General features: G+C 37.5%; 1 protein-coding gene across 1 annotated transcript in view; it reads left to right on the forward strand.

Annotated features, from left to right (window-relative positions):
* Positions 1–27,367, forward strand: part of LOC136868600 (uncharacterized) — a 103,764-nt gene that overhangs the window by 34,309 nt on the left and 42,088 nt on the right. The window contains exon 3 of the mRNA XM_067144786.2: positions 22,681–22,832. Within this exon, the coding sequence (XP_067000887.1) occupies positions 22,681–22,832 (152 nt within the window). The remainder of the gene's footprint in view (positions 1–22,680; positions 22,833–27,367) is intronic.

Genomic DNA, 27,367 nt, shown 5'->3' on the forward strand with positions numbered 1-27,367 from the left:
TTTTGCAGCTTGAAGTCTGCTGCTATCTCTACAGTTGATTGTACAGGTTTCAAGGTCATATGTAGTTATTGGCACAAAATAAACCTGATAAAGGGTTCTCTTTGTACTTAAAGATATATAATGATCCCATAGAAGAGACCTAAGTTGGTGATAAAATTGTGCTCCTTTTTGGACTCTGGTAGTGATTTCACTAGAGGACTTTGTGTCACTAGTTACAATACTAGCAGGATATTGAAAATTGTTAACGTTTTCTAGTTTCTCGCTGTCCAATTGGATGTTAATCTGTAGGGTTTGCCTGCTGACTGGCATCACTACTGTTCTTGTGTGGCTTATATTTAGGCCAAACTGCTTAAACTTCAGATTCCAAGTGTTAAATTTCTGTTGAACTTCTTCTCTCCTGTTCCTCCCCAATTCACCACATCGTGTGCAAAGATTAATGCATTGAAGTCCTCATTTGATTCGTTCTTCATTCTCTTCATTACTTCATCACCATAATGAACAGGAGAGGTGACAAAGTGCTGCCCTGTTGCACTCCTTTATTTGTAGTGAACCAGTCAGAATAACCATCTCCTATCTGGATACAACGTTGTACAACGTTTGTACCTTATTGGTAAGATATACTGGCACATTCCTTCTTTCCAGACATTCCGATATTATGTCTCTTGGCAAGCTGCCATATACCTTTTCTATATCCAGGATGACAAAGATGATATCTGTTCCCTTCTCCAAGTGTTTTTCCATTAAGAGTGAAGATAAGGTCTGTTGCTTCTAAACCTGTACTGTTCCTCTTCAAGTAGTGGTTCATTAATGGCACTTAATCATCGTTCAATAATTTTCTCCATCAACTTAAGTCCGTGTGACAGAAGTGTGATTTCTCTGTAGTTGCTATTTTTTTGCCTGCTTCCTTTCAAGAGGGGAACAATGTTGCCTTCTGCCCAGTCTTCTGGGATCTTCCCTTCTTTCCAGATGATGTTCAGCACTCTGTTAAACCATTGACATCCATGAATCCCAGCAGCTTTGATCATGGCTGTACGCACCTCATCTATGCCTATAAAGAATTCATGCATAAATTTAAAAGAACATTTTTAAAATGATCTAAAATTTCTTCAAAATGCTATATACGGTATTGACTTAAAACCTTCTTGATAGTTGAAATAACCTTCTTGATAGTTGAAATAATGACTGATTATCCCAAATCGAAAAAAAAAAAAAAAGTGCAAAATTATCAAAATAAAAATCTATTATAATTTGTTATATTGCATAATGAATTTCTATACTACTGAACAACGCCCTAATGCAAAGGGAAAAAAGATTACAGGTGAGCACGCAGCTGTGAGCTTGCATCCGGGAGATAGTGGGTTCGAACCCCACAGTTGGCAGCCCTGAAGATGGTTTTACGTGGTTTCCCATTTTCACACCAGGCAAATGCTAGGGCTGTACCTTAATTAAGGCCACGGCCACTTCCTTCCCATTCCTAGACCTTTCCTATCCCATCGTCGCCATAAGACCTATCTGTGTCAGTGCAACGTAAAGCAAATAGCAATAAAAGAGAAAGACATTTCATTAACATCCACCCCCTAATCTACACGTTCATAAATTTTGAAGGACGTCGCCATAAGACCTATCTGTGTCGGTGCGACGTAAAACAACTACAAAAAAAATAAATTTGAAGGACAGATAATAGTCAGAACTAGATTCAAAATTTTGTAAATTTTTATTCCAAACTTTGAACGTTCAGACCTATTGCACTGGACATATGAAAGGCAGCCTCTGAACGAGGAATGTCGTGTGAAGGTAAATATAATTCAGAAAATTTGCAACAGGAATGTTGTATTATAGGTCTCAGTTCGTCACTTCGACTTGTTCATCATCAACAAAATGTAAAAGTCGTGAAATTATAATGAATTGCGTATCAAACTTTTTCAATAAATTATCACTAACCCCGCTGTATTCACTAAACTTACGTACAACAGGGTTATCGTCACTTTTTGTTCAGTTCCAGTCAGTCAAGTTAGTCTTTGCTGAGGTCCAAACACATTTCGAAAGACTTGGTCCACCGTTGTAATTTGTATCACTTTCCGTGTCATCAGCACTATTACACATATCGCTAGAACTTGAACTATGGTCTTCAGGGTCAATTTCATTGTCACAGACATCACTGCCTTCAGTATTGCTCTTGAAAACACTATCTGTTAGCTTTCATATTCCATCTTCATCAACACCAGCACATCTGCTTGACGCCATGATAGCAACTGACATGAGGGAAATAATATGAACAAAGATTCTTTTCTCTTGTTCCGGAAGCGTATGATAACTTGGAGCAAGGGAAATAACCAAAGTCACATGTCTAAACTTCAGCTCAGAATGCATACAAGTGGCATCTGTGGGTTAGTATCTGAACTATATGTAGTGATATACAGTAGTGCATCTTGCCGCAAGCTGAGCTTGTCATTGGATTCATATGCCACAAATGACTTTTGCGAGCTAGGGTCGTCAAATAATGTGATTGAGTTAAGCTTAGACATATGGAAGTGATGGAATTTAACAAGCCAGGACTCCTTGGAAATAGCTTGGAGAATAATATGGAATTTGATAGATGCTATCAATATCAGGACTTGAAGAAAGTAGAACTGGCTGAATCAGGAAAGAGGGTTCATCTGGACATATTTGAAATTAATGGTGTATAAAGGAAACGAAGAGAAGAAGGAGAAAGGAATTTTAAGACCCGCTAATGCCTTCTTATTATTCAGTCTTCTTTAAGAAGTAGGTGTAGATAAGGAATAAGAAGAAGACGAGTAAGAGAGGAGGATGATGGAGAATTTATGACCCTCCTGTATAGATTTCTCTTCTTGTTCTTCAGTCTTCCTTAAGGAGAAAAGAAAAGAAGTTAATGAAGGCGTAGAAGGGAAGAAAAATAAGAAGAGGAGGAAGCGGATGGACAATTTAAAGACCATCCTGTATGTTTTCTCTTCTTGTTTTCCAATCTTCCCTGAGAAGAAGTTAATGAATAATAATCATCATAAGAAGAAGGATAAGGAGAGGGAACTAGAAAGAGGTAGGCATTTATTATGTTAAAAGGGGTAGAGCAGAGTGTCAAGGGTCATTGTTCATTAGGAAAACCATAGAACACAGCATAAATCTTTATAGGCACTTAAATGAACAGTTGATGTGGGTAGATTTGGTGATTGCAGGAATTAGGATTGTCTGTTCACCTAGTGGAGGAAGTTGTCTCTGTTCAACTTGTGGAGGAACATATTAGGATAAAGAAGACACCTTTTATGAGTCACTGGGTTATATGATCAGGGTCAGTTGCGAAGATAGTAAAATGTTTTATTTATATATTTATTTAATTGCTTTTAGTGCTGGGAGTGTCCGAGGACATCTTCATCTCACCTAGTATGGGGTCTTTATATTTGACGCACTTGAGCAACCTGTGTGCCTGGGTGTGAGATGATGATGATGATGATGATGATGATGATGATGATGATGATTGTGGTATGTAGAGGTTGAAACCATGTGTCGGCAGGTAGCTTACTCCTGTTGAATAACCCCAAGGGGCCTACTCAAGGCTTAATATCTCCATCCAGAGGACGAATCATCAGCAGTGTCGTACGAACACTGTGGAGGGTTTGGAATTAAATCCAGATATCTAGTGATTAGAAATTATATATCACCACCCCTTCTACCCTGCCAGCGAACATACTAATGGTGAAATTTTTCCATCAACGGAATTCAAACTGATTTAATTTTTAATTTCTTGTGGCTATTTCTAGCCGAGTGCACCCTGTGTAAGGCAGACCCTCCGATGAGGGTAGGCGGCATCTGCCATGTGTAGGTAACTGCGTGTTATTGTGGTAGAGGATAGTGTTGTGTGTGGTGTGCGAGTTGCAGGGATGTTGGGGACAGCACAAACACCCAGCCCCCAAGCCAATGGAATTAACCAATGAAGGTTAAAATCCCCAATCTGGCTGGGAATCGAACCCGGGAACCTCTGAATCAAAGGCCAGTACACTGACCATTCAGCCAACAAGTCGGACACTCAAACCGATTAACCATGGTGTCAGACCCTATAGACTTGAAGCCTTAATGATCATGGTCACCAGACTTGTTAGTTTTAGAGGGTGAATTTCACTGCAGAAATTGAAAGTAGAATTGAAGGCTAAGACAACGTAATGGGTAAATCTAAATAATACACTGCCCTTTATAAAAAACATAGTACTTAGATATTTTGGTAGAATGCTTGGTTAAATTCTACATTGAATACGATAACCATATTTCTTCTAATATTATTGATTGGCTAGCGTTCTGTGAACATTACTGAAGGAGAACCAATGATGAATAACATCAGGAAGCTTTTTAATGCAATATTAACCCCATTCAAACAGTGGTGATTTTCATACTAGGCAAATGCTGGGGCTGTACCTTAAGGCCACAGCTGCTTCCTTCCGATTCCTAGGCCTTTCCTGTCCCATCGTCGCCATAAGACCTACCTGTGTTGGTGCGACATTAAGCAAAAAAAAAAAGAATGATGAGTGCTTCTGCATGTTTCTTATTCATTTCATGCCAATTATGAAATCCATTATTTCAGCACAGTAGTATTTCTTGTACATTTGATGCTGATTGACCATTATCTGAGCATTACTTCAGTGGTTTCTGAGCCATGAACAACTCATCAACATGCTTCTAAGTTCCATGGACTTGGCGAAAGCAGTTGCATTGGTGAATGATGGCCATAGCTACCGCTATGTAGCAGAGGTTTTGAATATGTCTCCTACAAGAATTCACCGGGCTGTGAAACATCTTCAGAATCATCATACCTACCACAGAAAACCTGGTTCAGGCCGTCCTAGGTGTACTTCTGCCTTGCAAGATTGCTTTTTGAGGCTACAAGTGTTGAGGAACTGACTTCTTACAGCGTTTGTGGCTTGGCGTAGTTTGATGCAGGTCCACATGTAGCTGTGAGTAAGAACACAAGTCTGAGGCGCGCGGCTGTGAGCTTGCATCCGGGAGATAGTAGGTTCGAATCCCACTATCGGCAGCCCTGAAGATGGTTTTCCGTGGTTTCCCATTTTCACACCAGGCAAATGCTGGGGCTGTACCTTAATTAAGGCCACGGCCGCTTCCTTCCAACTCCTAGGCCTTTCCTATCCCATCATCGCCATAAGACCTATCTGTGTCGGTGCGGCGTAAAGCCTCTAGCAAAAAAAAAGAACACAAGTCAGAAGGAGGCTCCATGAGGTAAATTTAGCCTCTGGAAAACCAGCCAGAAGACCAATATCGGAGAGGCAGTCTTCATTTCATGCAGGCACGTGAATATGTTGAGACGGTTCTCATTAATCACATAATGCCATTTACGCTTGCTTTCACTGAAAACTTTGTGCTTTTGGATGATAATACAAGACCCCACGCTGCTCAGTGTATCATGGAGTTTCTTCGTCAGATCAACTTTTGCATTCTGGACTGGCCAGACCCTATTGAGCATGTGTGTGACATGATTGGTTGTCGCCTTCAGAGCCGAGTTTTCAGCTATGTGACTGAACTAAAGGTGACAAGAAGAATGGGAGAACATACCAAAAGAAGACATCTGGGGGCTTAATCATGAGGATGCCCGGAAGACTTAAAGCGGTAATTGCAGCGAGGGGGTGGCTAAACCTCCTATTGATCGCATAAACAACATCCAACAAGTTTCCAGTACATTTCCTTAAACTTATGTCATTTAAATCAGTAATTTCAGTAAATGGAAAATCTGTCGGATTCTGTTTCATTTTATTTAAAAAAAACTCATCTTAAATAAAAAAGTTTTGAGAATTGTTGTCTTTAGAATAGGAATGGAAAGATTCTTTCTTTTAGTCTGTAATGGTATTTTGAAAATAAAAACAATTTTTTTAAAATATTAAACTTAGATTATTTAAAAAATATGAACTGATATGCTGTTTTTAGAGAGCAGTGTATTTGGAAGCTTGCATGAACAGAAAATGTATGAATATTCTTTACTAATATAGTATTAGCACTTGCTTTTTCCTTCTTTGAGCTTAAGGCTATTAATTAATGCTATATATGGGAGGGCAGGGATACCAGATCCTTAACAACGTATTTAAAACGGACCTTGAATTCAAGAAATATTAAGGAATAAACTGTTATTCTGGGTATATTTGGATGATACAGATTGCTCTTTGTTACTGGAGATAGTTTTTATCAAACATTACATACAGTGTAGAAATACTGTACAATACAGAGTATCTATATACATAATAAGAGTTTTGTCTGTACATTGCTCAGAATTTAAAAAGAATTGTATTTCTATATCAGTCATGTCCTCGGTAACAAGGAAATGCACTTTTTACTTTTCCGTTACACGCATCATGAGAAAATGGCTGAAGAGAATTTAATGAAAATCGGTATGTGAAGTTGGGGTATGATCCACTACAATCTAGGCTATAATTCATTTTATTCACGCTGAGTGAAATGGTAGTCCAGGGGAATGCCTAAAATTTAATTCTCAAATATTTGTATTATTAGTGGACCTATTGATAAATACTACAAAACTAAAGTTATGTAGAATTAAATTTCTGATCTTTTATGTCTCATATGTTTTTACTGTACCGGCTATGATAAAAGAGAAATTCATGAATTTGTATTTTTGTTGCTATGTCCATATCAACGTGGAGCCATGAGAAAGTGGGTAAACAGAATTTAATGAAAGTCAGTATATAGAGTCGGGAAATAAGAAACTTCAGTTTAAGCTATAAGCAATTTTATTCACCCTGAATGAAATTATAGTTTAGGCGAAGGCACCTAAAATTTAATTTTTAAATACCCGTTATTGTTCTGTTGAAAAATACTACATAACAAAAATTATAGAGAGTACAGTTTCCGATCATTTTTGTTTTATTCAGTTTTCCCTACCGACTATGATAAGAGTAGTATTTCAGAGTCGGAAGGAAACTAATTGTGAAGGTCTACAATATCAAAAGCTCATACAATTGATCAACAACAACATTACATTGACCATTGTTTGTTGTGATATCGTTTGTCTCTTATGATGCCACTTATCTCCGATAGATAGGATTACTGCTACGTACTGAGTTTAACAGTTTTCCTGAATATTGGTGGGAAATAGCTGGGGAGTTAGATAACTTTCTTCTTTAGCGTACCATTTCTCTGGTTCATACCTTTTTTGATACTGCTGGTACGTAACACACTGGTTCATCATTGTATTCTAGCTATTCGATCCCTACTCTGATGCACTGATTGGAATGATAATAGCAGAGGCTCGCTTATGACCTGGTCTAGAATTACAATTTCAGCCTATTGCAAATTATAGCACCACGATTCACTAAATAACTCAATATTCAACCGTATAAACAACCATTTCTTAAGAAAATCTTCTTCTTCTTCACTTTAATTAAATTCTACATTAATTTTATTCCAAATTAGCAGCGAAGAGGTGGTTTCTCCTCTGGCTTGGAAGAAAAATTTCCAATACGAATGTAAATGGTCCATTATTGGCCCGTTATTGTATACATTGTACAATTCCATAGCAAAGCACGGGTACATCAACTAGTTTAATATAAAAGCAGCTAATGTTATCACACTACAATATGATTAAACAAATTCAAGTTATAATATTCAAAGGTAGATTAAACGGATACTGAACAGTTCGAGACAGAAGAACGTGCTGATGGAACCGTACCTGGAGAGCAATCTGTAGCTGGCGAACAACATATGTTGGAGGTAAATGAGAATTTGATGTTTAGTGACAATGTTCATATAGGGAAATATAAGGTGACAAAGTGGGGCTGACATTCACCATGAAGAAATCCACGCTCACATGCTTGTGCTAAAAATATAGTGACATCCTCCTTGTGTAAAGGGCATTGCAAAAGAAACACACACTATTTTAGAAAGTTGGGAATTGTTCTTCCAGATACAGTTACAGTAGAACCCCGTTTATTCGAAATAAAGGGGGTGGAGCCACTTCGGTTGACGCATTTTTTTGGATGACACATGGTAAATATTTTCGGAAGTTAAATTTTGAAATAAAAATGCATAAACTCTGTTAAGCAAAGGTGCATACTGTATACTAACATTAAAATGTTTACATAATGCCACTCATTGTATAAAATCAGCGATTTTCTTCTGAATTTTCTTAGTGCAGCACTGTCGTGCAGCTATATTGTGCCACCATTTAATTAACAGTACATCAGCTGCTGTAGATTCATTGCTTTGTTCAACAAAACTCAAAGCAATCTGAAATAATGAAACAATTTTTTTGTTACTATTGAACTGAATTCTGTATACGGTAATTTTATGACAGTAGCCCTACTGTAATTTAAGTGTGTGGTACTGTATTTTTATAAAAATTTGAAATCAATCTTACCTTCAATGCATTAAATCCATCATCTGCTGTAACTCGATTCTCAAAACTGCCATTGTCAAGGTCGGAGTCATGTGCATAATCTTCATGATGAATAATACAGTAATAATAATAATCCCTACTTGTTCAAGAAAAAATGTGTCACAAACAAACTAGAGGATAGGAAACTGTCTTGTTTTATGCTACATGTGCATTCTGGCACAAGTCATAATATAAAACTAGGGTTTGCCTAGTAGCTCTCAGCATATACAGCAAGAGAATTACTAATGCCAGAGCATTTCGGTTAAGCGGGGTTCTACTGTATAACAATTTGGGATTTATTATTATTTGTAATTTTATTTTTAATTATTTTTAATTTTTAGTGTCTTTATAGTCATTTGAGATTTATTCTTATGTTCATTTAATGTGTTAATACATTTACCCTCGAAATCGGTTGGTATTTTTAATGTAAACACTTCATATCATACCGTGAGCATTTTTCTCAACGCACGACCGCTCGCGTTACTTTCATCCTAGCGACCACTGGCGGGCTAAAGAAAATGTTTGTGGTGAAATTATGAACAGTAGAATACATTGAGAGGTGAACAATGATAGCAGTTTTAATACACTTGAAGTCGAGAGGATGGTCAATAAACAGCAGTATAGTAAAGCAGTAGGGATGGATGAATTTGCTATGAAATGGGGAACTGCAGTATAATAGTGACTGGAGGAAAAAATGGATAAATAAAATGATAGGAATTTGAGTAAGGTATCTTCTGATTGCACAGAACCCGTAATTACATCAGCCTACAAGGAGGGGAACAGAAAAAATGTAACAAGATATTTTGTTGATTGTCGTAATAGGCAAGGTGTTCAGATATTTTAGAAAGGTGTGGTCATTGGTGGAGAATAGATTTGATGAAAGGCAATGTGGTTTCAGACCACAGAGGTGTACCCGTTAATACTAGTCAACACTGAGACACCTCAGGGGTGCTCAGTTCGCAAATAGGACGCCCAAGTAAAATAACTAAGGATCTGGCATGGATAGGAAAATGAACTTAAATTGTGGCATATAATAAAGAAAATACAGAGTAAAATTCATATATGGCATGGTTTATTGACAAAAAGAAATCTCAGATTGTCATCCTTCAATAACTATGATTGTGGAAATGATCGCTAATAAAATTAAAAATGCAGCTCTTGACGTACAAACCAAAATAATCAAATGGGGTGGTACATGATTTTTCGCCCTATCTTGCCCTAACAAATCACAATTACATATTAATTTTAATAATTTTTGTTCAAGTAAACAGATTTCATTTAATTCACCGAAAGCTTGGGGTTCTGATGATCCACTCTGAAATATTAGAAAGAAGAAAATAAAATAAAATTTTGTACGATAATCATATCAAGTTTTCAATTATTTACCCAAAGTTTACATTTTTCCCATTACATAATATGATGCTATAATTTCTCTTTAAATTTAATCGACTCAACGAAATAATTATCTGTTCAGTTACCAGTCGCTTACTGGACTGGTGAAATTAAATAAATAACTAAAGTCTGGAAATATCGTGATAGTCATTTCAAATGGTCTGCCTAACATAAAATCTAACTTCTGAAATGCCACATCACACATCCTGGATGTGAATATCAAAGAAAGTAACACTGCCCACATAGTATAACAACATCTGAGACAATAAGATAAAAGGTGAACTCAAAACTACCATAACCATGATTACAATACTAAGTTACACTAAAATTTACAAAATATATTACAATATCTACACATTTGGCTACACGGAAGATGATCATAGCGTCAGAATACCATAGAATAATTCTGTGATAGCTAAGTGTACCGGTACCTCAAGGTTTCTAATATTCAAGCAAATGACCTGGATGAAAGTCCTCGAACATTCGGGAAAGCTCTCGAATTTGGGCAAAGTCTTGAATATTCTTCTAGAACCACTGTGAGTTAACGCGAACATTACTTACAAATTACGGAGAACTTGGGATAGAACCTAATTAGACATAACTCATCGAAGACATAGTCAAACTCAAATATATGCAAACTCATCATCCAAAATCATGCAAATATTCACCATATTACAATACCTAATTATCATTTGCCTCGGTAATCATCTTCTATAATCAATGCGTGACTCTATTCTCGAAGAAATACATCAATTATGCACTACAGTTTAATCTCTCTCTAAGATAAAATTATTGCATTAATAATAGTGAAATCTATAATATTGACCCATATTATACGACGATACATTTGTGATCCGCCCCGGGATCTCACAAATTCATTACAGTAGCATCACGCAACAAGTCCTACGCGTATATAATTCTCAAAGATCCAATCCATCTACCGATTCAACTATCTCTACTCTGCATTTACATACACGGGTTCTGATTCAAAGTGACGGAATCATTTTTCAAGACTTAAGTTCAAATATCACACACCATTATATTCTAATGGATACCATATACAAGTATAATCCGCTTCTGTGCGACGACTGTACGTCCAGTAAAATCTAATCTATGTACTCGAATGTTCTAACATCATTCTCCACCAGTCGTGGCCATAATAAATTTATAAGATGAAACCATGAGAAGTATTACCGCCTGATTCACTGAGCATAATTCACAAATCACGTATACCATTCATTATCACATTATGCCTATCTAATGGAGATAAATATGTGAAGATCATCTATTGGTACTACAATATGGCAAAGTACTACAACTACACAACTGCGACAAACTGCAAGACCATTTACCAATTATAACTACAAAACTATCCCACTGCAGAACAGATATTATTATTGCGTCGACTTAGCTTTACGATGTCTTCATGATGCTGGACGGCTGGTCGTCCGCAATAGTACAATTATATGTGGATTCCTCTCAACCCATCGCTGCCAGCTATGGTCTCATAGTTTAGGCCTCCATCTCAGCACTAACACACACGGCGTTAGGTAACATCACCATAATGAGATTAGTAACTGTCCTCTTCTTGGATTTCAAGCTGAAACTGGTACAATAAAAATTAATAAATTTGTCACACCACCAATTCCCGGAAATATTGTCCAAAGAATATACACTGTAGGAAGCTCGACTTATCTTGACGTCTGTTGTATTATGTGCGTTGACAAACAGAATATCCCAAATGATATATATTTATGGGGTATACAACTACGTTAAATCAAAGTTCGACTTCTCCAGATCAATGTAATAGATAAGAAAAATGTTCCACCGATCAATACATTTATTGTGGATGAATTATTACACTAGTACCGGTTTTGACCTATCTTGGCCATCATCAGCTAGCACACAAATTTACAGTCATGGGATAAATTACAAAGAAGTTACTTAAGAGCATCCGGATGTCTGATAAAAAATGGAAGTAAAATATATTGCAGTATGTTGCGTTAAAATAGCTCTGATTAAAAGTAGTGATGGTTAGAATAAATTAAAACCTATTGATTGAGCATGGACATGAGTACATAAACACATTAAAATATATATGCCACATCATAAGACATTAAAATATATAGCACATTAAACACATTAAAACATGGTATTTTAAAAAGTCTATTAAAATTTGAGTTCATGTTGCGTTGCATTCATTCTTCAATCCTCTTGTAGTTCTTGTGTTGATTAAGTTGAATATCGAGAATGTTCTATGGTTGATATACTGTGTGTTGGTATGTTATAAGAACTCTTGTCAGTAAAATTTGAAAATTAAGTTGATGTAGCAAGATAGGTTTTAATATCAGAGTAGTTGGTGGTGACACTTCTCTCGTCTATGCACGTTATATGGTCGTTATCTGTAAAGAAAAGCTAATATGAGTATAGCGTATGTATGAAGGAATGCCTGGATGTATGTGTGAAATGAAAAAAGTACTTACTGTTGTTGCTGTGGAGGTTGTGTACCGATATGTTTGGATATTTGTTGTGCTCTGCTGCGAGTACGTCTGGGGCTCATGTGAGCTGTGTGGATGGATGTTGGTGGAGGGGATGGAGGAGTGGCTATTGTGAAGGTAGGGGCGGGGTTAGGTTTGTGATTCGTCGGTTTGTTATGACGTGTGTTTACTAATTTGAGATAGTCGTTTTTTATTGCAGGAATGACTTTGTCAAAAATGATACTGGTTTTCTCTGTAATGTCATTAATGTTATGATTGGGGTTAGCGTATTGATCCAAAGTAATATAGAAATCTTCGGTTATTACTTTGGTTATTACTTTGGATCAATACGCTAACCCCAATCATAACATTAATGACATTACAGAGAAAACCAGTATCATTTTTGACAAAGTCATTCCTGCAATAAAAAACGACTATCTCAAATTAGTAAACACACGTCATAACAAACCGACGAATCACAAACCTAACCCCGCCCCTACCTTCACAATAGCCACTCCTCCATCCCCTCCACCAACATCCATCCACACAGCTCACATGAGCCCCAGACGTACTCGCAGCAGAGCACAACAAATATCCAAACATATCGGTACACAACCTCCACAGCAACAACAGTAAGTACTTTTTTCATTTCACACATACATCCAGGCATTCCTTCATACATACGCTATACTCATATTAGCTTTTCTTTACAGATAACGACCATATAACGTGCATAGACGAGAGAAGTGTCACCACCAACTACTCTGATATTAAAACCTATCTTGCTACATCAACTTAATTTTCAAATTTTACTGACAAGAGTTCTTATAACATACCAACACACAGTATATCAACCATAGAACATTCTCGATATTCAACTTAATCAACACAAGAACTACAAGAGGATTGAAGAATGAATGCAACGCAACATGAACTCAAATTTTAATAGACGTTTTTAAAATACCATGTTTTAATGTGTTTAATGTGCTATATATTTTAGTGTCTTATGATGTGGCATATATATTTTAATGTGTTTATGTACTCATGTCCATGCTCAATCAATAGGTTTTAATTTATTCTAACCATCACTACTTTTAATCAGAGCTATTTTAACGCAACATACTGCAATATATTTTACTTTTTTTTTATCAGACATCCGGATGCTCTTAAGTAACTTCTTTGTAATTTATCCCATGACTGTAAATTTGTGTGCTAGCTGATGATGGCCAAGATAGGTCGAAACCGGTACTAGTGTAATAATTCATCCACAATAAATGTATTGATCGGTGGAACATTTTTCTTATCTATTACATTGAATCCAATCAATACGGAATATGAAACTTATAAATAATAATACGGAAGCCAACCAGGCAAAACGTAATGCATACAAATACCAAAACCTAAAAATCAAGCTAATGAACGCAACCAAAAGCATTGCCTTCTTGAAGGAATGCCTTTCAAACAACTTAACACCGAAATTTCTCCAGAAATACAATAACAAACATAGACGAACTGCTCAGACACGCAAAACACTAAACAAGACTAATGAAATTTGGTTAAAAGAAGAAATAAAATTCCAATATCGTAAGAAACAATATCTCAATAATGAACTTTATTCAACACATCTCAAAGTATCCCATGAACTCCCACATAGCTATTGGAATTACTTCCAACAAATTTCTAGAAATAAAATAGAAGATTTAGCCATAAAGAAACAAAACACATTAAACAAAAAACTGGAAACACTGAAACAACAAAGCAAACCGAAACCACTAACCATAACTGAAAATAAAGATCCTTCCCAACATAAATTCCATCCACCCGTAAAAAATCTCACACTAACCGTATTTGACGATCTACAGACGGCCATGTTGAGCAGGGGACCCAAACATAACTGGGGTAATGCATCATCCTATCAGAATATAATAAATGCCGTTACTGAAACAGAACTCGCTTTACAGAAAATTCCGTACGATATACGAGACGAAGTTAGACACGAAATCAGTAGAAAGATCCCGCAATATATCAATAATGTTCACAATAATAACCTAAACATGAATACCGCCAATAAATCGAACCTAAACAAACTCAAAAACAAAATAAAACAGAACAATCTACTAATAACAAAAGCCGACAAAGGCAACACTACGGTCATTATGGATAAGAATGAATACATAACTAAGACTAAAGAATGTTTCCAGGACAACACTTTTTCAATTAAACGCCGAGATCCAACCAATAATATACAAAGAAATTTAAAAAATCTACTCAAGAACACACACTTTATTCTCACCGAAACAGAATCTGCTAAACTTATAACTATGAACCCCCAATTACCATCCGCAAGGGCCTACCCTAAAATACACAAAGAAAATGTACCCATGAGACCGATTATAAATTATAAAGCCAGTCCAACCTATAAGTTATCACAATTCATTCAGAAATTTTTGAAAAAGCATTATTCATTTTTAGCAAACAAAACAATACAAAACTCAATAGATTTTTGCAATAGAACCAAAGAACTAAAGATTGAAAAACATCATACCCTTACTTCATTTGATATAACAAACATGTACCCTAACATTCCTATTAAACAAACAGTCAAAATAATTGAATCTAACCTAAAAAACCATAGTAACTTGAGCACCTTAGAAATAGAAGAATTCGTGATTCTGCTTAAATTCGCCTTAAACAATAACCACTTCAAATTTCATGATACCATATATTAGCAACAAGGATTACCAATGGGATCTCCTGCTTCCGGAATATTAGCAGAAATATATATCGACCACCTAGAACACACGTTAATTAATAAAATAGATAATATATATTTTTGGTGTAGATTTGTCGACGATATCTTCGTAATTAAAGATAATAGATTCACTGATGCAGATACTATACTAGACAAACTTAACAATTTAGACCCCCAAATTAAATTCACTAAAGAAACAGGAAATAACCGTACCTTGAATTACTTGGACTTAACAATAACCAGACATGACACTCACTTATCTTACAAGATCTATAGGAAACCCACACACACTTTGAATACCATAAAGAATGACTCCGTTCATCCCAACACACATAAAAAAGCAGCCTATTATAGTATGATACATAGAGCTTTCAATATCCCAATGACAATAGAAGATCGAAATAATGAATTAAAATTAATTCACGACATAGCCAAATACAATGGATACAGCAAAGAAATGGTCAACAAAATCATCCACAAAATAAAATCCCAACCTAAAACTAAATTAATCAAAACAGCCAAACCGAAAAAAGATTATGTTCTATTTACCTTCAACAACACCAATATATATACTATAACTAATATCTTTAAGAAGCACAACCTGAAAATAGCATTCAAAACCACACACAACAGCACCAACACTATACACAACACCAAAACAGTCAATAATAATAATAATAAATACAACCAATCAGGTGTCTACCGCATCAAGTGTAACAACTGTGACACAAGCTGCATCGGGCGTACAGGTAGAAACTTCACCGTCCGTTATAATGAACATGTAAATGCAGTAATGCACAACCATTTCTCATCAATAGGCCAACATATAGAAGAAAAGAATCTAAGCACAACTTCACAGACATCAATAATGACATGATGATATTAAACATAAACTCTAAGGACCCCCTGCTCAACATAACCGAAGATTTCTATATTACTTTGGATCAATACGCTAACCCCAATCATAACATTAACAACATTACAGAGAAAACCAGTATCATTTTTGACAAAGTCATTCCTGCAATAAAAAACGACTATCTCAAATTAGTAAACACACGTCGTAACAAACCGACGAATCACAAACCTAACCCCGCCCCTACCTTCACAATAGCCACTCCTCCATCCCCTCCACCAACATCCATCCACACAGCTCACATGAGCCCCAGACGTACTCGCAGCAGAGCACAACAAATATCCAAACATATCGGTACACAACCTCCACAGCAACAACAGTAAGTACTTTTTTCATTTCACACATACATCCAGGCATTCCTTCATACATACGCTATACTCATATTAGCTTTTCTTTACAGATAACGACCATATAACGTGCATAGACGAGAGAAGTGTCACCACCAACTACTCTGATATTAAAACCTATCTTGCTACATCAACTTAATTTTCAAATTTTACTGACAAGAGTTCTTATAACATACCAACACACAGTATATCAACCATAGAACATTCTCGATATTCAACTTAATCAACACAAGAACTACAAGAGGATTGAAGAATGAATGCAACGCAACATGAACTCAAATTTTAATAGACTTTTTAAAATACCATGTTTTAATGTGTTTAATGTGCTATATATTTTTAGTGTCTTATGATGTGGCATATATATTTTAATGTTTATGTACTCACGTCCATGCTCAATCAATAGGTTTTAATTTATTCTAACCATCACTACTTTTAATCAGAGCTATTTTAATGCAACATACTGCAATATATTTTACTTCCATTTTTTATCAGATATCCGGATGCTCTTAAGTAACTTCTTTGTAATTTATCCCATGACTGTAAATTTGTGTGCTAGCTGATGATGGCCAAGATAGGTCGAAACCGGTACTAGTGTAATAATTCATCCACAATAAATGTATTGATCGGTGGAACATTTTTCTTATCTATTACATTGAATCCAATCAATACGGAATATGAAACTTATAAATAATAATTCTCCAGATCATGCATCAAGTATAGCCGTCCGCTATCGAACCAAGTCCTTCGCCTGAACGGTGTGTCGAAGACTGCTAATGTACGGCGACTCACTGACCCAGTAACCTACTTTCACCATCAGCTGGCGAGCTGGAGTCCTTGAAGCTTTGCGCACACGTTCTCAGACTGGAAATCTTGTCAAATTCACAACTGTAATAATTTCCCACATTTCTTTTACTCGTAAGATAATATTCAGAAATGTTATTATTATCATTGTTATAATTGTTATTATTGGAATACACATTACCTTTCCAGCATGCTGTTTAATAGTACCACAAGTTGTTTACTTAGTTGGATACAGCTGGTGACGGTTTACAGGTTTATAGTACACTCGCGAGGCGTGCTCTTTCTTTCTTCTTTCATTCTTTCTTTCATAAACGGGTTCATTATGAAGGGTAAAATGAAGACCCTTAAAACTTTGGAGTTCTATTATCAAAGAAATTGTTTCAGAATGACAGGTAGACAATGAAACTACTTCCTATAAATGATAAAAGTATGATGGCTCGCCATGACGTATGTTTCTGAAGGTACAAGAAAACTTGCAAGAAATGTGATTTTGAAAACTACCGTGTACTTAGGAACGGAGTCAGGCAATTCCTAAGAAATAAAATATAAATACTTAAACTCTCTTTCACAGGGCAAGTTGGCCGTGCTGTGAGTTTGCATCTGGGAGATAGTGGGTTCGAGTCCCATTGTCAGCAGCCATGAAGATGGTTTTCTGTTGTTTCCCATTTTCATACCAGGCAAATGCTGGGGCTGTACCTTAATTAAGGCCACAGCTGCTTCCTCCCCACTCCTAAGCCTTTCCTATCCCATCGCCGCTATAAGATCTATCTGTGTCGGTGCGATGTAAAACAAATTATAAAAGAAAACTCTCTTTCAGGTAAACTAAACACAAGTAATGCTTGGAAACATCTTCATTCACTGGGTATTGTGAAAGGTCAGCAGCAGCAGACAAAACCAATTTTTCCTGCCTGACGAGCTTAATACATATTTTTCAGAAGGTAGAATACCACTTAACCCAATTAACCAGCCAGATGTAAATGCATACCAATCATTCACCCGTATACATTTTATTCATAATATTATGGGTGCCTTTCTTCCTATTGCAACACACATTTTCAACTATGGTCTTAAAACTGGTACCTTTCCATCTCTGTGCAAACATGCAAATGTTATTCCAGTACCCAAGAAACCTGATCCTAAACTACCTTCTGATTATTGCCCTGTCTCTATTCTCCCACCTCTTTCTAATGTTGTGGAATGACTTGTGTACGAACAAGTATTGCAATATTTAAATGATCATTCTCTCCTGAAGAAGCCTCTGTGGGTCAGGCGGTACTGCTTCGGCCTCTCACCGCAGGGTTCCATGGTTCAAATCCCGGTCACTCCATGTGAGATTTGTGCTGGACAAAGCGGAGGCGGGACAGTTTTTCTCCGGGTACTCCGGTTTTCCCTATCATCTTTCATTCCAAATGACCGGGCGAGTTGGCCGTGCGCGTAGAGGCGAGCGGCTGTGAGCTTGCATCCGGGAGATAGTAGGTTCGAATCCCACTATCGGCAGCCCTGAAAATGGTTTTCCGTGGTTTCCCATTTTCACACCAGGCAAATGCTGGGGCTGTACCTTAATTAAGGCCACGGCCGCTTCCTTCCAACTCCTATGCCTTTCCTATCCCATCGTCGCCATAAGACTTATCTGTGTCGGTGCGACGTAAAGCCCATAGCAAAAAAAAAAGCATTCCAAATGCTCTCCACTATCGTTTCATCTGTCAGTCATTAATCATTGCCCGAGATGAGTGCGACAGGCTTTGGCAGCCGGCACAATTCCTGTCCTCACCGGAAGATGGGGTCCTCATTCATTCCATCCCTGACTCGGTCACTGACTGGAAAACAGGTTGTAGGTCTTCATTTTCTCTCCTCGACTCATTACAATCAAGCTTTAACCCTCCTGGAGCCAGGTGGTACTGCGACCAGCCGCCCTTTAAATTGCCAGAGCCGATCAGGTTGCCCTTTAAAAATCCAGTTGAAAGTTGCCAGACCCAGTTACATCGGCCAGCTTAAAATTCTATGTTATACATTATTTTGTGACAACCTATAGTAAAGGTGCTACAAATTATTTTGTGCCTGACCTTACTTTTGAATTTCTGAAAGGGTGTTCTAGCTTTCACAAGAGTTGTTTCCTGTGTTTTGAAATACCGCTAACCGGTCAATACTAGATTGCTCCTTGCAGTGAGTGGATTTGTGACAGCAAAATGGCAAGTGGTTCACGTTATATTTTTTCAGCAGGTATTGATGACTATAAATTAATGGAATATTTGGAACAATGCAAAGTTAACGCGGATGATTTATCAGATAGCGATAGTGAATTTAGTTCAGAGAGTTGTGATGAAATTATACCGGACACGCCCCCGGGATCACCACAGCTAAAGAAGAGACGTTTATTTGTTTCTAATGGCAGTAAAGCTACTGTGAATATGGTGGTAGATGAAATTAGTGATGATGATGATGATGATGATGATGATGATGATGATCTCTGGAGAACATTTTGTGGAAATTTCTCCCAATGAACCTGACAATGTTCCTCAGCCTCCTATTTCCTTCATGGAACTTCCTGGCCCTAAACGTGCCCCTCCGCCCATATCATACTTCAGTTTATTTTTCACGTTTTCTCTGCTAAACCTTATAGCCACAGAGACCAATCGCTACGCTGACCAACTCCTTACTTGTAATGAACTGTCACCCAATTCCCGCTCTCGATGTTGGAGATGCACCACAATTGATGTCATCCTGAATATGGGACTGATAAATAAACCTACCATTGTTTCGTACTGGAGTACTGTAGACCATTTCATTACCCCTTGGTTTGGTGAAATGCTTTCAATGAATAGGTTTCAGCTTCTTTTAACATTTTTTAAATTTAGTTGAAACAGTAAGCTTTCTCCTCCTGGGTCTCCAAACTATGATCCCTGTGCTCGATTCCAGCCACTTGTAGGTCATGCTAATAGGCTATTCAGACATCATTATACTCCTCACCAGCAACTAAATGCCATACACAACCACTCCAATACATGCCGAATAAGCACCATCACAAGTGGGGGATAACATTTTAGATGTTGTGTGACGCAGTTAGTAAGTATTGCGTTGGTTTTATACGTACCGAGGAGCAAGATCCACTGAAGACGGAAACAAAATCAGAATTAATGGACTGGCCTACACTGTAGTGACGAAACTTCCATCTCTAGGGAATTATTTTATGAAAGGTTTTCACGTTTATGCAGATAATTATTTTACATCAATTCCTGTTGTAAAACATTTATATTCAGTTGGAACTTACGGCACTATATGAAGAAACAGGAAGGGACTACCAGATGCTGTGAAAAAACATTTAAATTAGTTTGTAATAAATATTTCAGACAGGGGCCAATTTTACTAGTGGGATCCAAACAGAAAATATCTCAGAAAGATCAGGTGGTGGTTATAAGTACACGTGGAGCTGCAATAGAAACAGAAGTGCCTGCAACTGCTAGAAACAGTAATCAACACAAGAGGGAACCTAATTTGATCTTAGACCATAATTGTTATATGGGGGGGCATTGATACAAGTGACATGGTGTATTTTTATTTAGATGAACGTAGAACTTTGAAATTGTCTCATAAATGTCATTAAAAAGTGCATAAGCAGCATAGCTTGTTTGGTTGACCAATGTGCTGGTCACAGGAAGTAGTGCAATTCCTCAATTCTTGATTTTCCAGGTTGGAGTCATCTCAAGGCTAATTGCCCATGCTAGCAAGTTGATCTTCAGGTATGAGTAGTCTCATCCAACCTAAGAAATTTACAGTGGTGGAGCATTTCCTTTCCTTTTTTATTAAATTAAATTTGAAGAAACTACACTTGTGGCTACTACCCGCCAGTATCACTTCCGTCTTTACCAGGAAGCTGTAGAGATAGGGAAACCTGATGACAGTATTAACAGGAAAGAAGAGGGGAAAGAGTTTGATGACCGTTATTTGCCACTAGACAACAGAAGAAGGACCACCCTAGTTGACACTGTGCAAGACTTGGAAACACCAATGTGAAAGAGAAGAGAGTTCAGGCGCCCATCCAGTCCATGTTGTTTCATTTAGACAAGGGCTGCTGGATAGTAGTCGAGACATTGACAGTTTTATTTATTACTTAATTTTTTTATATTGGAGCTGCCAAACATTTCTTTTTTTTTAAGACCATCATTTTATGAAGGATTTTTATTTACATTCTAAGTAATAAATGATAATCACAAATTTTATGATTACATCCCTGTATGTTCAGAGTTTCAAATCTGATTTGCCTTCCTTTTGTGTTAGCTGACAACTTGACAGTGGACTAACGTCGGAAACTGTTCAGAAAAGTGGATTGTGACGTATTGGTAGCATGTTGTATAATGTTTTGTGTATCTGGGCAGGTATAACAGCATTTTGAGAATAGAAGTTGCCTGCAAATGTAGGAGCACTCCAAGTGGCTTTTTAAAGTAATTATATATTTGGACATTCCCCAACTGGAGATTGCCCCTAAGGACAAAGTTGTTGTATGTCCGGCGCTCCCTTCTCGCTCCACCAGCTAGCTACACGCGCGCCAAGTGTCATTCTTCTAGCCTCGACGCGCAGACCTCAGTGCGCGTGCCTGGACAGTCGTGTGTGTACTATAAAGAGGAACTCCCAGCCTGTCCTGATGCCCACTTGCCCCGGTGTCCAGCTCCAGAATACACCCTACGTCGAGCACGGAGGCTACTCCTCTTGAAAATGTGCTTCGACCAGGTGGACTGAATTTCTGGCAGTACGAGGTCTCACCTCTGGTCACCGCTCCTCTTCCGCTGCCCATATCCAGTCATACTATTACATACCGTTATATTTCCCTAATTAATGCAAGCTCCCTTGGTTTCGCCAAGTAAGAATTCTTCCTACATTGAACTTGCTTTTATGAACTCAGCAAGGAAGGACTTTCCAAAACATTTATGTCAGTACTTCTGATAGTTTTCGACTATCGACTTTTCATATATCAAGGACTATCTTTTCAAGATAGAAGTGGATGTAAATACTGCAAACTTGTATATAGTGTACAACAGCTAGACTCTTTCTCAAGATTCCTAATTCATTTTGCTTCAAGTTAAATTTCAGTTTTATTTGTGTAAATAGTGTATTTTGCATTTGAAGCGAATAATAAAGTTGTGTTTTGTAAATCTCAACCTTGGTTACAACACAACTGTGCATACAAAAAGAAAAGATAAATATTAAAATTTGTTAGTTGTTTCTTAGGTTCATTCTGCACTGAAGATAGATTTTAAAATTTTCTTGCCATAACTGAATTATTGGGGCTGTTGACCATGGTGTTAGTGCTCTTTTTGGAAACAACCGAGCTACAAAAGAAATAATAGTAAACATCATATTGATGAGTGGAACGTTATTGTTACATTACCAACCTTGTTCTTCATTTAAGAGAAGATGCTAGCACTTGAACATACTGTTTATTGTTGCATTAAAATGTTTGGGAGATATGGTTCTTCAGGATTCAGATGGAATGTTTTAACGCACTCACTGCAATTTCTTTTATTAATAGGTACCTGACTGAGGTTAAATGATTTGCAGAACTGGATGGAAAAAGAATGTAATTTTGTTTGTTTGTGTTATTCCAGCTACATTCCTTATCAGAGTATGCCAGTCCACAAAGTCAAGTTGCTATACCATTTGTGCTTGGAAAACATAATATTGAATGCTGACTTCTGGCTGCAAGTTAAGAAAGTTCAGGAGAAAGATAGAAATACATCTGGTCCTTTTGATGACTTACGTAAGTATCATCAAGATTTTATATTTAGTAAGTCCTTCCTTTCCTCTGTTGTCTTATAGTGCAATGTTGTTAGTTGTTTCTTAGGTTCATTCTGCACTGAAGATAGATTTTAAAATTTTCTTGACATAACTGGATTATTGGGGCTGTTGACCATGGTGTTAGTGCTCTTTTTTGAAACAACTGAGCTACAAAAGAAATAATAGTAAACATCATATTGATGAGTGGAACGTTATTGTTACATTACCAACCTTGTTCTTCATTTAAGAGAAGATGCTAGCAAAATGTTGGCCCAGAAATGACCCAAAAACTAAAGAAAGAGATTTTGATGCTAGTAGATATCCAAAATTTCGGGCACATAGTGATATCTTTCATTTTTTCTTGTTTGGCATTTTTAAAGGTCCTGCAGAGATACTTAAATCACACCTGAGGATTTAAAAGTTTCCAGATTTATAATAAAATTAAGCTATTTCTAGCCATAAAAAAAATGGCGTATGGCTTTTAGTGCCGGGAGTGTCCGAGGGCATGTTTGGCTCGCCAGGTGCAAGTCTTTTGATTTGACGCCTGTAGGCGACCTGCGTGTCGTGATGAAGATGAAATTATGATGATGACAACACACACACCCAGCCCCCCGTGTCAGTGAAATTAACCAATAATGGTTAGAATTCCCGACCCTGCCGAGAATCGAACCCGCAACCCGTGTGACCAAAGGCCAGCACGCTAACCATTTAGCCATGGAGCCTGACTTTCTAGCCATAACTGGTGGAGAATGGCCAAAAGAAAGAAAAAAAAAGGTGAACATGCTTGTTTATATATTGAGAAATGATGAGGCGAGGCACCAAACTTAAACAGTCTTTAATTCTGAATTACAAATAAATGTTATTACAGGGCCTTTTTCCAGTGTAAATTACTCTAAAGTGTAGAGTTGCAAAGTACCTCTACCCAATGATCTTAATGTAATTGCATGAATTCATAATCGATTTTAACAATAGTCATGCTGTTAGTGTCTTGGAAAGGGATGGCAATCCAACTGATGAGCATGCTACTGTACTGGGGCAAAACACTGGTAATTTCATGATTGAAAAGCCCTGAAGAGCTTAATAGTTTAATAAAAATTTTGTTAAACTTAGGATGCTGTTGAAAACAGGAATAATGCAATGGTATATTCCTTTTTCTCTAACATATGTAATTACCATACGTGTCTTTTTCTCTTTGGAGGACAAAAGTTTTAAAATAAGGGTGTGTAAATTATGCGAGGAAAACAATGCATTATAATACAATACATTAGAGCATTGCCATCTGTTATGCTTATAATGCCTTGCCATTTGCCTCCGCTTTCATACTAAGCAGGAAACAGTTCATAATTGATTTTCTCACAGGACGCCAGTAGGATGTCTTTCGACAGCGTTCTTAGTCCACATATCCCTTGTTATTACATGAGTTTTGGTGTTTAATGAAGTGTTTGTGATTGTGAATGAGTTTTGTATTCATTAGCTGTGATGGAATAAGTATTGTGTTTTAGGAACCTAGGTATGGATGTCTATTCCATGCATTTCCAAAGTTCAAATTAACTATGTTTCATTACTTTGATTATTCTGCTGGTATGTATCCAGGAGAAGTCATTAATGTTAATTGTCGTAGGTGGATGGTTAGCTACTGTGGTATACTAAAGTGTGCCATACTGCCAGAGCAGAAGTGGAAAAGTAAAAGGGATTCATTCATGATGTATATTTTGGGTTTATGTTGTGTGATGAACTATATAAACACTCTCAACGCGTTTCTAAAGGAACCGTGCCTTTCTTCATCAGGAGAAACAGAAAAATGAAACGTGACACATTAAAGGTTGCTAAGAGAAAGCAACGAAGAACTTCAAATGGTTCCCTAAAATGTAATAGGGACGCTATTTTATCGCCATGCTAGAGACAACGAATGGCAACAGTAAAGCATCATTTGCTAATGGTTCTGATAATAGGTAGCCATGAATCACTGAGGTTGTACCCTGTATTGCGGTTGAAATTATCTGGGTGTTTCGTATTTCAGCCGCCTCCCTGATGATTTTGGGGCGATATTGTTTTACACGGGCAAGAACATCCACTACTTGGAACATGACATCATGACCAGGTGTTAAGGCATGATCAGCAACAGTTGATTTATCGGGTTGGTTGAGTCTGATACATCTGTTATGTTCTTTGATGTGAGTACATATCGTTCTCGAAGTCATATTGCTGCAGTACTGGATCAGGTAAGGGGCAGGCATATTTCCAAATATGAAAGGTTGTGTCAGATGCTGAAACCACATGCCATTAGACGTGATGCCAACAAAGTTGTCGTAAATTTGTCCAGTATGGCTCTAAATAAAACCCAACAGGCAGTTCTCGCCAAAGGTCTCAACTTTGCTGTAGCACCCAGAAGAATTCCAATTGAGGAACTTAGTACATCTATAGAATCCTCGGTACATAACCTCACACCTGAAGAGGCTGAGGAAGTTAGACAAGAATGTTCCAGAGTTCTCAAGACTGCTAAGCCACCAAGTCCAACATAAAACAAGGCGAAAGCCGGGTGCTAAAAGATCTAAGGGACAATTCTAATATAATCGTTCTCCTCGCTGACAAGGATAACGTGACAGTGGTGATGGATAAAGGTGATTATGATGAAAAGATCGTGTCGTTGTTAGCAGATTCTCTATACAGGATAATAGTCATGATCCTACAACTCGCTACTCAAATGTGACCGTCAAATTAGTCAGTCAACCTTCTATTCCAGAAGACACAGCAAAGACTCTCCTTCCAGGGGATGCTGTTTCTCCGAGACTGTAGGGGCTTCCTAATCTACATAAGGAAGGTGTTCCTCTTAGGCCTATTGTTAGTACGAGTGGTTCCCTTTCATATGCCCTTTCTAAATATTTAGTTAGTCTGCTTCAACCACTCCTGGGTAACACCCCTTCCTATATTAAGGATATCGCCCACGTCATTGGATAGTTAAAAGTTATATCACTTCAGCCAGGCGATATGTTAGTGAGTCTCGACGTGGTGTCTCTGTTTACGAGAGTACCTATTGATGGTGTTATGTCTCTCACTAATTATATTTTTACTGAAGACATTGCAAGACTCTTCTATCACTGCATGACCTCTTCCTACTTTCTATGGAATGGGGAATATTATGAACAGACAGATGGTGTGGCCATGGAAAGTCCTCTCTCTCATGTTGTGGCTAATGGAGAACTTTGAAGAGAAAGCTTTTGTCGTCGGCACCTTGTAAACCAAAGATCTGGTGGTGATAAGTGGATGATACGTTCGTTGTTTGGATGAAAGGTGAAGACAATCTTTGTCATTTTCTGGATCACCTTAATCACCAGCACCCTTTCATTTCTTTCACTATGGAAATGGAATCTGACGCAAAATATCATCTTTAAATGTTCTCGTCACCAAGAAAGAGGATGGATCTTTAGGACACAGTGTTTATCGTAAGCCTACATACACCAATAGATATCTCCATGCAGATTCTCACCATCACCCTGCCTAGAAACATGGTGTCCTTACTACTAGGGCCGGGAAGATTTGCGAAGTGTCAGCTCTACAAGAGGAAATTAACACCTTGAGAACCACTTTTGAGAGTAAAGGTTACAGCAAAGCTTTGATCTGTATGGTTCTGAAACCGACCCATATCGGTCATCTGTTAAGAAAAAGGATGTAAAAGGAACTGCTTACCTACTTTACATATGTAACACGACGGATCATATTGCTAAAAACTTACATAGATACAGTGTACGAACTGTATTTGGAACTTCTATTAAGATTAGGCAACTCCTGCGACCAACTAAGGACAGTTTGCCTAAATTGCAACAATCTGGTATCTACAAAGTTCCCTGTGCTTGTGGCAAGGTTTATATTGGACAGACTTCGAGAACGATATGTACTCGCATTAAAGAACATAACAGGTGTATCAGACTCAACAACCTGATAAATCAACTGTTGCTGATCATGCCTTAACACCTGGTCATGATGTTATGTTCCAAGGAGTGGCTGTTCTTGCCCGTGTAGAGCAATATCGCCCCAGAACATTAGGGAGGCGGTTGAAATACGTAAACATCCAGATAATTTCAACCGCGATACAGGGTACAACCTCAGTGAATCATGGCTACCTATTATCAGAACCATTAGCAAATGATGCTTTACTGTTGCTATTCGTTGTCTCTATCATGGGGCTAAAATGGCATCCCTATTACACTTAAGAAAATGGAAATTGCAACACCATGAAGGCATTGGTCGTTTGTGTTGATTTTCAAGATATGGAACGATGCCATGTAGGTATGTAAATGATCAAAGTTTCAGACCCATTGAATTCTTGCTACAGGTGATTGGTCGCGGAGGAATCAACTCCAGTATACGGACTCTGGTGTAGCATAGTTGACTTGCAGTCTGTGCAGTGAAGTGTTCCCCGTCAAACATGCCTCGACGACAGAGAAGAGCACGCTATCAACAACTGTCGCCATTTGAGAGGGCTCGGATAATTGGGCTGTGTGAGGCTGGATTATCGCT

This window comes from Anabrus simplex, chromosome 1 (genome assembly GCF_040414725.1).
Source record: "Anabrus simplex isolate iqAnaSimp1 chromosome 1, ASM4041472v1, whole genome shotgun sequence".
Taxonomy (NCBI): Eukaryota; Metazoa; Arthropoda; class Insecta; order Orthoptera; family Tettigoniidae; genus Anabrus; species Anabrus simplex.